The 13,547-nt window shown below is 37.5% G+C and overlaps 1 protein-coding gene across 14 annotated transcripts in view; it reads right to left on the reverse strand.

The window, feature by feature from the left end:
- The window catches only part of ABLIM2 (actin binding LIM protein family member 2), a 149,865-nt gene that overhangs the window by 96,619 nt on the left and 39,699 nt on the right, over positions 1 to 13,547 (reverse strand). For all 14 annotated transcript variants that reach the window (XM_069856392.1, XM_069856390.1, XM_069856386.1 and 11 more), the window contains exon 2: positions 10,475 to 10,618. In XM_069856392.1, the coding sequence (XP_069712493.1) occupies positions 10,475 to 10,618 (144 nt within the window). The remainder of the gene's footprint in view (positions 1 to 10,474; positions 10,619 to 13,547) is intronic.

Below are 13,547 nucleotides of genomic sequence, written 5' to 3' on the forward strand. Positions count from 1 at the left end.
AGTCCATAGGCACTATCAGTGCACAGAGGTATCTAGATATAAGGGAAGCTTGACACCTTGAGACACGCAGAAGAGATTTAATTTAAATGCACAAGGTGAAACATCCTCCATTTAACAGCAACAAAAAAACCCCAAAACCTTTCTGAGTGGCAGAAGGAAAGATTTTCAAATATTGGCAATCACTGGACAGCTACAAGTCCATAATGTTTTGAAGTAATAAGAAAGGATGCAATGGGTTAAAGCAGGTCCCACAGATGTAGCTAGTACTAAAGACAGTCAACCTATTAGGCCCTCATTTAGTGCCCTGGGTATAACTTGCTCAGCTATTTCCACAAAAGACTGTTTCACAGCAGAACAAGGCAGTCAGGCTGACCTACAAAATGAAAGCCTGTCTTAAAAGACAAGCAGAACTTGGCATGTTTAGCCTAACAAAAAACCCACCAACCTTAGGAAACAACTAATACCTCAACATACATCTGAGGTTTAAACAGAGTGAGTTAAAGAAAAGATGAAGAGCTATTTAAATAAAACGAGAACATTGTCACAAGAATAAGTGAGAGAACCCTGGCCTTGAATAAATAAGGCTGCAAATTAATGGAAATGTTTCTAACCATCACAGGAAAGGGGCTGTAGAACATCATCCCAGTAAGAATGAAAAAAATGGAGAAAAAGGCTTTAGATTTCTATAGCTTCAGAATGAAGTCTCCGCAATCTTAAAAAGGGATTATGAGATATGCTTAAAACATTAGCCTAAAGACACTATATTTTAAAGGATAATGGGAGAGAGATCACAGAACCATAAAAAGCACCAAATGTGAGGCAAGCTTGGATGAAATTAAGAAAAAAAAAAACTATTTAAGTTTCTTAGGTTTTGGGTGCCTTAAAACCAGTACTATCCATAAAATATAAATATCAACATTCAAACCCATAGTTCTTCTGTTTAATGCTTCTGCTTAATTAAGCAGATGCATCAGTCATCCTCCATAACATCAGTACTTTGAAAACATCACAGTATAACAAATACCTGAAAAGTTTTTTTCAACTGTTCCCTGATACTGCATGGAATTTCTGGTCCTTGAGTTATCTGGTTACAGAACAACATGCATGGGAAATAAGGAAAGAAGCTTTTTTTCACTGACAGTATTAATTTCTGAGTAATAGAACAGTAGAAATCAACTGACATATACATAGTTTATAGCATAAATTTGTTTGGAACCAATTAGATTCATGACAAATTGAATTGAGACTAGTGGTCAGCATGCTTATTCTTCTTCAAAGACCTGATAACCTCTTCCACTTAGCATGGTTATTAAATTCCCTGATGTACGTCAGTATCATTACTGATTCAGTTTAGGGCAAGAACATTTTTATGGCAGAGGACTATAATTTTCTTGAATATTAGTTTTACAAAGACAGACACTTTCATGTCACCAAAAACATAATCTGTGAAGACTTTCGTTGAAGCAATCTTGCATGTGCCAAGTAAAACAGGTTTTTCATGCAAAAACATTAGTTATGTTGTAAAACAGAATCACAGAATCACGGCTCTTACTCTCCTAGGATAGGAAATCAGCGTTATGTCACAGATCCACTCCTACCCAACACTTGTCATCCAAAACGCATATCTGGTTATTTAAAACCTAGAAACAGTTACCAACTGTTACTGAAGTTCATCTTAGCGAACCAAGAAAAGCACTGCAAACATAGCACTTATGATAATGAAGAGACTAACAGTGAGTAACTCAGCTGCTTGTCTTGCTGTTACCCCACATACCAAGGCAATGTCCTATCCTGACCAGTTATGAGCTTTAGGAGTAATTTTTTAACTGTGAATAAACATTTGTCTCCTCTTACAGTATTTCACAGCAAGCCAGTGCCTGGATGTGCTGTGGGACTTGAAGATATCTGCACCATATCTGAGGACAGTACCTCAGGACAGCTACCCTGACAACTCAGTAATTCCACTCCTTAAGATAGTGCGCAGTTACTGGACACTAAAATAGTTCACATAGATCTGAGGGGTTCCTCTACTTGCTTAGAAACAGGCTACTATTTCCCTCAGCCCCACATTTGTAACAGCACCTGGAGCACTGTTAGTTATGCTCTGCGATTTCACGGTCAATCTAACTCTATAATCCTTTATTGCCTACAGCTTATAAAAATAAATAGCAGTAATAGTAATTAATTAATGCATTTTAAGCATGTTGCTAGACCACTATTGTATGTCATTGTTACTCCATTTGCACTGTAGGAATATAAACTGCATGTTTATTTTCTGTGCTGGCAAATGAGCCTACTGGAAGTATATTAATTTTTCAGCTCTGTGCTGGGCCTGAAAATCAGCTTGGAGGATGCTGCACTCGCTGTGCAGCTGTCCACTACAGTAGGCTGTAATGGTAAAATGTACTGAGCATCCTGTCATCCAAACAGTGCTGTTTTGCTTTCAGCTTGCCAAATTAATCACACATTTTGCTTATCAGCCTGCAACTGCATGTATGCATCTATTCTTTTTTTTCTTCCATTTGTTGCCTGATGTATGCAACCAAGCATGAATGCAACATAGGACAGAGAGGCAGAGACCCTGAAAGAAGGAAGAAAGTTCCATTCATAATGTTGTTACGCAGAAAACAAGAAAAAGACCTCTGGTTGCTCAGAGCTAACTTTCCTCCTCAGCACTGCAGCTTTTTGTCCATTTCTGGCATTTTCCTCCATATCTGAGATGGATGCTGGTGGCTGACTACGATCCTAAGAATGACATGTATTAAATTGTTGAGATAATGCTCTTTCAGCAGCTAAATTGCACATCTTCATATACCACTGATGCAGTCTAGAAGCCCATTCTCCAAAAGCCCGTGATTATACCTGGAGCATTTCCCCTGGCCACTATGCCTGCGAGAAGCAATGACAACCACCTAGCAAAATTCCACTGCTACAGCTTTGACTTAACTTCAAACTAACCTACAATTAATTTTAAGCAGTCTAAGCCTGTTTCCAGAAGATAACTGTCACTGTGATATTATTTCTGTTGTGTGCTCTGGTGCAGATGAGGCTAGGTAAGCTTTACACACAGGTTTTGTGGGGAGGTCTTATCCAGGTAAAAGTTTTCTGACCATGCAAAGTCCGCATGGGATTATCTCACTTGCCCTCTTCATCAATTCACAGTTGCAATTTCTGTCTATAGGTGAGGAAGCAGTAAAATAGAAGGAATCTTGCAATGGTATATAATCTACATAGTTCTATCACTCTTCCTAGGCTGAAGAAATCATATCTAAATCTTTCCAAGAAGACATCATGAAATCAGCAATACTCAAGACCCTCAGTCACTGGCAGCATTTTAGATATAATATCTGAAATATGAGCTATAATCTCAAGGGCAGGAATCTCACCTCATGTTGTAACAGTCTGGGGTAAACAAAAATAGGAGTATGCAGCACCAGAAAAGTATGGGGCAGACCTGCTGGTCCTTTCCCCACCTCCCAACCAGGAACTGAGTGACGGCAGACAGTTCTGCCAGAGGAAAACTGCAACAACTCCATGAAGTAGGTAAGATACAGAGAACTGTGGGTTGTATCTCACAACACTTCACCATGCATGTGTAACACTGATAAAGCTATAAGGGATGCAGCATACTGCACATCCACACAAGCTCTCAGGCTAATCTGGCTGTGACGCCCATAAATTAATTTGGGGAGCACAGATCCCACTGCAGGAAAACCCTCACAGATTCAGAATGTTCTTATGAGACTGACAAGATATTAATGGCTTAGGTGTACTAATGAAAATGAAGGAGAGTTTGGGGACCTTCCTGTGCACTATGTAGCTTAACTTCTATAATTTGTGAAAACTACACACCTAATAACTTTTGCATTAGAAACTGCATTTCCATTTTCTATTTTCCTTCTAGAAAGTAGAATTTCCCACTAGCTTAAAAACAGTATTACTATCCTATAAAAGCTCTCCTATAGCGCTAAGGGTGAGAGAGATATTCACAGAACTATGTATGTGGTTGTTCCAACCAACTGAAACGACCTCCAGGAAAACTGTAAAAGTTGCCTGGTTTGTATTCATTTAGTATTTTAAGGAATCAATCTGGTTATTTAAAATTTACAGGCATGCTAAAGAGATTTAGGAAACAGAGCAACACGCCTTAATCCATTTTCAACCTAATAACATCTTAAGTGTTTATGATAAAATACTGCTGTCACTTGCCAAATTAATTAAAAATTTGCATTTTTTCTTAAAAAAAAACCACATGTAAAGCAAAAACATTAAATATTTTCTGATTTTTCATAATGATGCTTTGAGTGCCAGTTACAGGTTTGCAAATTAAGTGCTTGCTCTGACTATGCACTGATATGGCAGATGGTCTTGTGTTAATGAGTCGCAGATAGCAGGAGGTGGAATAACACCACTATGGTAGTGATTAATTTTATGCAACAACTCTCTCTGGGTTTCCATGCAAGCTTCACATCACCTTAGCACACTGAATCGCCTAGTAACTACTCTAGTGTGCAGGCTGTATTCCTGCTGTATCACCATGTGAAAAAGTACGATACAGAAATAATGTCCCCCTTTCACAAAAGCAACCTTGCACTGATATTTTCTGTGCAGTGAAAAACTTTACCCTAAGAAGAGGACTTGAGTAACTCAAAACAATTACATGCTCTTCATGGGGGTGACACTATCTAATGTGAGCTGAAATTATGTACACTCAAAACTTCCTTATCTGAATAATAACTTTACTGCCTGCAAAGTTTTTGGTTCTACCCAAAACTTTAGATAAAGAACATCAGGCATAAATTTTAAATGCCTTCAGTTTTGTCCAAGTTCCACTTTGATTTCAATCAGGGTGAGTTTTACTCCTCTCCACTTATTTGATGTCTTTGCCTAAATCTACATCAGATTTTCCAGCATGGTTAAATAGCTCTCCCAGGCAGCTCTTCTTGGTGAGGAACCAGCCCTCAGCAATGCAAACATCTTCTGCACATGGCTATATCTGTAGTTTGAATCATTCCCCAGAAATTTCAGCAATTACTTCTTTGAAAATCCTATCCATGTTTTTAACAGTCCCTTGACTTTCCATCATAACTTTGGATTAGAAGGGGATAAATAAGGAGAAAACTAAGGCAACAAATAGATTAAAAAAACCTCCATTTGCCTATGAGTAAGAAAGTAAAGCAGGGCTACTATATAATATCATGGGTATAAAGAATATAGAGCAAGCATGTAAAGCATGTCTAGATTTACTACGCCCTAAAAAGCTAAAACTCCACAAACTTTGCATCTTTCAATGAGATAAACAAATTGGAAATCAGAATTAATGGAAGCTTGGCTTCATGCATTGGATAGTTAGATAACCTTTTTTTGAAATTATAGGAAGATATTACTTTTCCAGTACCCATAACCCTGTTCCTTTCACCAGACTTTATTGACATATAAATTAATGAGAGACACTTTTTAAAAGTACATCAGACTCTAGATGAATCTAAATATGTTATGAAATAAAAGTTTTGCTAGAGTGCTGATGTGACTAGTATATGGCCAAGACATAACAGGTTGCAGAAAGCTCTTCATGAATGCAAAGAAAGGTTGCAACAAGAATGTGATTAAAACAAAAGAAAATTTAACAGTTGTTTTATGATTGTGAAAGTTCACTAACTGACCACATTTTTTTCCACACTTTAATTACTGAGTTGTTTTTAGAAAGTCAGTGATAAATGATTTTTAAGGTTTAAGTCTAAAAATCTCAAACCCACAAGACAGAACCACTGGCCACTGCATTATATTACTTTTCAACAGGCAAAAGTTAAAAGATAATAAAAGTTATTATCACCATTATCATCATTATCATATTTCAGTGAAATAAAATATTGAACTAACAAGACATTGGTAAGTCAGCCCTAAATCCACCATACTGTGCAAGCCAGACTCTGAGTATTATATCGCAAGTGTAGTTTTTTCCTATTATACTGAGTTAGTATGACCTGGGACTGTAAACTCCTAGAGTACTTGGGAGGTGACAGGCATGTTGCTGAGAGTGCCTGATGAGCAAGACCCATTACGCTGCACCTCCACTGCCTAGGATACCATACATGCCACCAATCACTACTGCTTTGCCAGAAGTTGTGACTCAGAAATGTTAGTAGTGAGCTTCCCGTAAATGACTCCCAATCTGAAACATGAAACCCCTTAGCTATGTTCAAATGCGAGTCCCTCAGATCACACAGCACAGTTCTTATGTATTTATATCCTAGCAGATGCATTCGATCTTAAAACCAAATCAATTCTAATGCCAAGTTACTTGATGCTTTTTTAAGATTTTCACTGAATATTCTGTGTTAGCCCTTCCTTATGGCTTCACAATAAATGATATAACTCTGGGTTGTCATATGTTCTACTGAAAAAATGGTATAAAAGTGACATATCCAGGCCTGGGCTTTTCCACAATTCCTAGGAAACTGTAGTGCCACAAGAATCAAAACAAATGACCCACAGAATCATATACCCAGCTCCAGCTGAAGATGTGACACGTTCCAACGAGTTAATTAAACAAATAGATGAAAATTAACAGGGAAAAAGCATACTTGAAACTGCTGCCTATGCCAGCATGGAAGACGGCACATGCTGCATCAGAGCAAGGCAGCAATCCAGGGAATTATGATTAGGAATAAAGCAAGACAGTCGCATACACAGTGAAGCTGCTATAGTGCAATGGTCACATTTTTGCATCTGAGCCTCAGATTGCACGCTTATTTCATTTAATCAAGACCAAACCAGTAAAGGACAAAGATATGAGTTATGGTTTTTCTTATGTATGACTAATCTTGCACAAAGAACAGGCTTTTACAGGATTGTGTGGATTTTTCCCATTTAACTAGGGTGGAGGCTGCAGAATTTTTGCATGCACACAGATTTGTAAAAATACTATGGATTGTCCATTATTTGGTTTGCTAGACTGACTATATAAAATATTGTAAAGTTTAGGCTTTGATTTTATAGCAAGCTATAGTAATCAAATTATTCAGATTCCCTAGAAACATGGGGCTTTGAGTCACACTTCTATTATTTCCTAACCACTGTATTTGACATAGCTTAACAATACTTTGGAAATGCCAGGATGCAGTCACATCACAGAAAAATAAATACTTGACAAACATGCCTTAAAAAGCAAGGTCTTTTCTAACTTTATGGAAGATCAAAGAGGCATAATATAATTGCATAACCTACATGTCTCTCCTATCTACAATCCTACATTAATCTGTCTCTCTACTGGCTCGCTAAATTACTCTGTTGTAATCAAGCTCCAAGTGAGTATTTGCTTAATACTGTACCCCGTATGAGCAGCAGGCCTGACCCTGACACCCTCAGAATGAACTAGACAACACATTTTTTTTAATTTGATATTCTGAGTCATCAATATATTATCACCTTTTGTTATTTTCCTTAGTGTTTTCATTACAGAGTTAAGAAATAAAAGGAAAATTTTGCAAACATGGGAATCAAATCCCTTGAAGTCGAATGACTAAAATGCTTGCCTTATCAAAATGCAACCACTTCTAAGTATTATAACTGCATTTTTATTAAACCTGATTAAAATGGGAGATATTTTAAAGACTGGCTAAAAATTTGAAGTGAGACTAGATGGCATGTTACTTACAACCTTTTACTAGATGTGCACTTTAACAAGAAACAATATTTAAGAATAGTTATGACCATAAACTTTATTTGTAATGTCTGTTTACCTCCATAAGGCCTACTAAACTTTGATACTGAGCAAAACTAGCAGATTCTCATTGTACCGATATTAAAATTTTTAATCTGGATGTGTATCTCAATCTTGAATAATAATAAGAATTATTTGATTTTTTTAAAGTTTTCTTATGATTCTTTAGAATCATTATCTGGGGAATGCAGGAAGAACTGGATGGGAATGAGGGGATTTGTGCTAACCTTAGTTATATAATTTAATTTAAATACAAAAGGTACCTACATACTTGCTGTTTTCATTCTGAAACTCACAGCCCCCACAGGAATAATTAGATGGCAGTATGGCAGTTCACAAAACTACTTTTCTACCATGAAAAAAAAGAAACAATTAAAGGTCTCTGCCCCCTGAAACATAACAATTTATCCAACACTAATAATGAAACAGTTTCACATTTCACACATACTCAAAAAGGGAAGTGGGACACCTTCCAGTGTAATATCATCTGCCACTGATCAAGTCATTCAGACCTCAAACGCCTCTAGATAACCTCTCAAGACATGGCCATTCGTCATTCTTCTCCATGGGCTCTTTCTCAATTTGTAGTCTCCATCACCCTACAACTGTGAATACTGTAAGAAAGAACATAATTTTCTGCAGCTTTAGAAGTATCTAAGGTTTTCTGATGAAGGCTATGAGGTGGTTTAATACAGAGGCAGTAAACCTAAGCTGGCACGCAGCTTAGCAAAGCAGTGCAGCCAGCCCACACATGGCATTATCTGTCCTGGGACCATCCTGCGGCTGCGCTGGACACTGGGCACACTGCTTCTTTCAAGGTGCTATCTTTGGCAGATGAGATGAGAGGGGGTAAACTGCATCATTGAGTACCATCAAAATAAATGCACCACAGGGAAGAGTCAACTGTAACAAATATATTCCCAGGGTCATCACCATGCCCATGCACAACAGTCCAGAAGCATGACAAGAAATGGGGTTGAGAAAAGGGGTCATGGCATGAACTTCTCCTTCAAGGCTGAAAGGAGGTAAGTGGTCAGCTGGCCATGAGGGAAAAAAACCAAAACCCAACCATGTGTACAAACTTAACACTTGGCAAAATGATTATTAAGGAGGAACAGAAGTACTCCAAGAGCCCTGACACCAAGAAGCACTTTAACCATGCGTCTATGACACTACCTTCTGTGCTAGCTGAGTCTGAAGGGTGGCTGATAGGTGCTACCCTGCTTCTTCCTTGTTAATGTAGTGATTTTTTTTTCTCATTCAAGATTTACCAGAAGCAAACAAACTACTTCTTTTCTCTTATAAACAAGTAGGGGTAATACAGCTTCTACAGCACATTAATCATCATCTTCTGCATGGGGGTGGGAAAAAAGCCTCCAAACTGCCTGAATTTGAGATCAGTGAATAGTTTCAGAATCCACTTGCTGCAATTGCCAGTGGCCTGGCAAACTCTAAAAGGAGATCCCCTATGAAATGAAAAGGTGAATACACAGCTGTGTCTGGTTCCTTCCGTAGTACCTGTCAATGTTTTCTCATAGCAGATCAGTACAAAAGGAGGCTTGGATTTCATCAAGATAAGTATATAGATCAAATAGCTATATTACTGAGACTTCATGCAGGAGACAAGGCTCCTGAACAATAAATTAGTTGCTTTCTTCCTGAGTTAGTTCTGAAAAACTAATTTGATAATAAAATTTGCCATAAAAGCAAGTGGCTTTGAAAGAGTTTGAAAGATATATGTGCAGGCTATGTTCTGCTTTAAATACCATTCTGGTTCTGAATAGATGACCAAAATATTTTCGCACTATGCTTATTTTTCTTGCTGTGCAATTTTCCAAAGAACACAATTATGGAGGTGAACATTTAATCCTGTCTATCTAACTCATCAAAGATCGACTCAGGTACTGAATACTACATACTTAATCCCATGGGATTCATAAAAATATCAGTGTAGCTGACAGATAATAACAGTTTTCTTTCTGATAGTTTCCTATAAATAGAAATAGAAATAGTCACATTAACACAGCTGAGACTGGAGCCATGCTCATGTTTCTAGGCTGTGCTACAGGGATTAATAAATGTCATTTGACATACTGCTTAATAATGAAGTAAGCAGGTTGTCCAGTAAACATCAGTTAGCATTTACTTGTTTGTACATTCTAAACAAATTAGATCTCTGCAACTTCCCAATAATCTTTCAGACAACCAAGCACCTATAGAAGGAGTGTCCTAGCCATTGTTTCCTTGACCAGCATTCACCATGTATCAATACTAGATCACAGCCAGGCACTAGCATGGAACAAACCAAGTTGTTTACTCCCAGAAACGGAAAAGCACAGAGTCTCACACTGGGGGTTCAAACATCACAGTGCAACACAAGAGAGTCTGAACAGACATGGCCATGGCCTATACCGTGGTGTGCATTGGAAGGCTGGGAGGGGGGTACCCTCTGAGTTTCTTTGTTAATTCTCTCCTAAACCTGCACCCTCTTTCACTACCAGTCCTTCCAACCTGTTTTTTTTCAGGTCTCAACTGTATGGTAAATTCCACGGGTTTACATCCATTCAAATCATACTCCACTTTTAGGTTTTAGGATGTTTATAATCTTACAGTAAACAGTCACAGAGTTTACAGTAAATCCTTTAATGCATGGACTGCATTGTAAAATATGTTTGTGAAGTTTTCAGGACATTCACACACACATGCAGTGCTAAGGCCCTGCTCATAGGAGCAGCTGCTGCAAACACTTACCTTTGCAAACAAAGCACTTAATATGGAAATACTTGTTCTGAACTCTCAAAACTTCTCCTTTGCATGGGTTCCCACAGTTATTGCAGAGAATTGCAGTACTTGATGGCTTCTCCAGTTGGCTATGCACAGCCTGGGATTGTGAAACTGCAAGTGAAGACAAAAAGTCAAGTGTTTTAAACTATGTCAGATATACCACTACAATAAAAGCATGCTCTGCAAGACCAACAAATAATGACAATTAACACCTGGGATAAAACAGGTCAAGTGGATCAAACAGTTTTAACTTCTAGTATTGACCAGCACAGAAGAAAAGATCTGCTAAAGTAGCTCAGCCAAGTTTTTCATTTCATAACTTTCAAAGTTCAGGCCTGCAAACTTTACAAACAAATCAGAATTACTTATAGAGGAAAGAATCTCCACGAACAAGTCTTGAGAGCCTCTGCCTGAATCTCAAAAAATGCTTTGTCACATTTTTTCTTCAAGAAATCAAGACTATAGGTAAAAACTGTTGTTTTACATAAAACATCTTTAATGGGATTTAGTAACTATTACACTGTGAGCTACTTATCCTTAAAGTCCAAAATAATTGCTTTTTAAATTGATTTTAAGATAGAAATGCAATTCTGTAGATGTTCTAACTGCATACTTCTGAAACACTGACATCTCTGGAAATACCACTTAGATTTGACAATTAAAGAAAGGTTGCTGTCATTTTGTGAGAAAATCACAATTTCAAGAGATTAACTTTACCTAGGGTAGTAAAATATTAAGTGAATTAAAAATTTGCTGCCATCTTGTGATGTAAATTAGAAATTGCATTTATTGGGCTGTGGATAATAGTATAAATTGGCATCACAAAGTGTCATGTGGAACAGGTGATATATGACCTTATTCTTTCAATTCTACTGTAGTACTTGCATCAATTTTTATTGCAATTTACTTAGTAAGAGTCTAGAGAGCAAACATCAAGGCAAGTAATTATAAAGGTGCTGTGCTATAATTCAAAAGATGGCTTTTTTCCTACCTGAAGAATAATAATAACAGGAAAATATATCAAGCATCTTAGGCAAATTACATACGTAATGACATTCTTTTTTAATGTGGTATGCTTATTCTAAGATTGGATTGCTTATTTCAAAATGATTGAATTGTTAAAAAATTTTAGCTTCAAAATTACCTTTCCAATGATCAGTCAAGATGGAGAGACCTCTCATATGTTAATACACTAAGTATAAATGGGAATCAGATGTGTTTCCCTTCAACATTCAGTAAAGGGATAACATCACTACTGTGTATCTCTCTTCTTTCATTGGCATTTGAAAAAGAAAAAAGGGAATTTTTTTTTGTATGAGACTGCTGCAATGCTATTAATCAATTTATAAGAGGCTGGATTAAACTCAGAATGGCCAAGATCTGCAGTTTCTATTCCTACTGTAATATGAGAGAATTGCTATCTCAGAAAAACACTTCTGAAAGAAAGATGGGAAAAATATTTTAAAAAATTATTTTAATTTTTTAAAAAACAGAAACCCAGTAATGCCTATACCTTCATCATAGGTAGGGATAATACAGAGAGGCAGTGATGGTATTGTCACTATGATCACATACAATAACAGATGACACAAAAATCCATCAGTGAGCATTGCCCAGCCTTCATTCTCTTAATATTCAACCTTGCTGCGGTCCCTCCTCTTTTCTCATCCCTATTCCCACTGTCAACACCTTGTGGTGATACCTAAAAGGCCTTTCCACAGCCACCAACTTTAGGAAGTCAGTATTTCAATGAGATGCTGAGCTTCCCACCCAGTCTTCTAGAAAAGTTTCTGCAAGTTTTGCCCAAACCACTACTTTCTACTCTTGTAAGTAAAATGTTATTCTTCCCAAGGGTTGAGCTGGGCTATATGGGCTTGAGCTGCCTATACTGTTATTCACTACCCATCAGCATTCTGCCTTGTCTGCTGAAATTACACGTTCTGGGATTGCCAAAAGTCCTGCTCAAGGCATAGTGAACTCTGGAGCTATTACTGAAGCCACAGCTATAATTGAGTATATCTCCAATAAAAACAACACAGCATGACAGGTAATTAGAAGTTTATAGAAAAGCAGATGCTCAAATTTACACAGGGCAAAAGGCACACACTATTCATGCTAACATGAACATCTTCCTTACCCCTCAAAAAAAATGGAGGAAACTCTGAACTTTGCAACTTTTAACTTTTGACACAAGAATTTCTCTTTATTGTAACCTGCCCAAAACAAACAACCCGCCCTGAAAAAGAATCAGCCCTGACAGAAAACAAAACAAAGTATTTTCCTGAGTTATTTAGTAGAGTAGCTGCTAAATGTTTATAACTACAGATAAAGAAGCTTTGCTCTCTCCAAAATTACTAACAAGCATCACATTTGTAGCACTTAATTCATGGAGGTTTGAATTAAAGAGACCTGACCATGCCCAGAACATTTTGGCCTAAAAAGTTAATATTGGCATACAAAATTCTGATTGGAATGGATAAACATTTGACCATTTTTTCATGCTTGACTCTTCTCACGGATAAAGTTTCATGAACAGCATCTCTCCAGAGGCATCAGCATCAGGCTGGCACAGAGGCATGCAGATAGTGGCAATACCACACCACAGTGAATCCCCAGGGCAGGTCTGTAACCTGAATGAGGTGTCCCAGCCACAGCCAGAGGCACCCAGATACACCACTGAAGAGTTCTAAGGGCAGCCCCCCATGTTCAACATACACCCTTTCCCTACAGTGAGAATACTGTCACATTTCCAGAGGTAAATTCCTTTATCTTTTTGTTTTCTTGCACCTGGAAGTTCAATGCCACACTTACTGCAAAGCAGCAGAAAGCTGAAAATGTTTGCAAATTAATTGAAAATTGTTTCCAAGTGGAATAAAACAGAAAGTTTTGCTTTCCACAACGAATGTGGTGCTCAACGTTCAGAGCTGCAAGGCAGAATAACTTCACATCTTTCTTCTCTCCAGGTCTCTGGATCAAGGTTTAGAATTTAAAACAACCCAAACAACTCAGCCACAAAATAAATTAAAAAGGAAAAGATGTA

This window comes from Phaenicophaeus curvirostris, chromosome 4, assembly GCF_032191515.1.
Source record: "Phaenicophaeus curvirostris isolate KB17595 chromosome 4, BPBGC_Pcur_1.0, whole genome shotgun sequence".
NCBI lineage: Eukaryota > Metazoa > Chordata > Aves > Cuculiformes > Cuculidae > Phaenicophaeus > Phaenicophaeus curvirostris.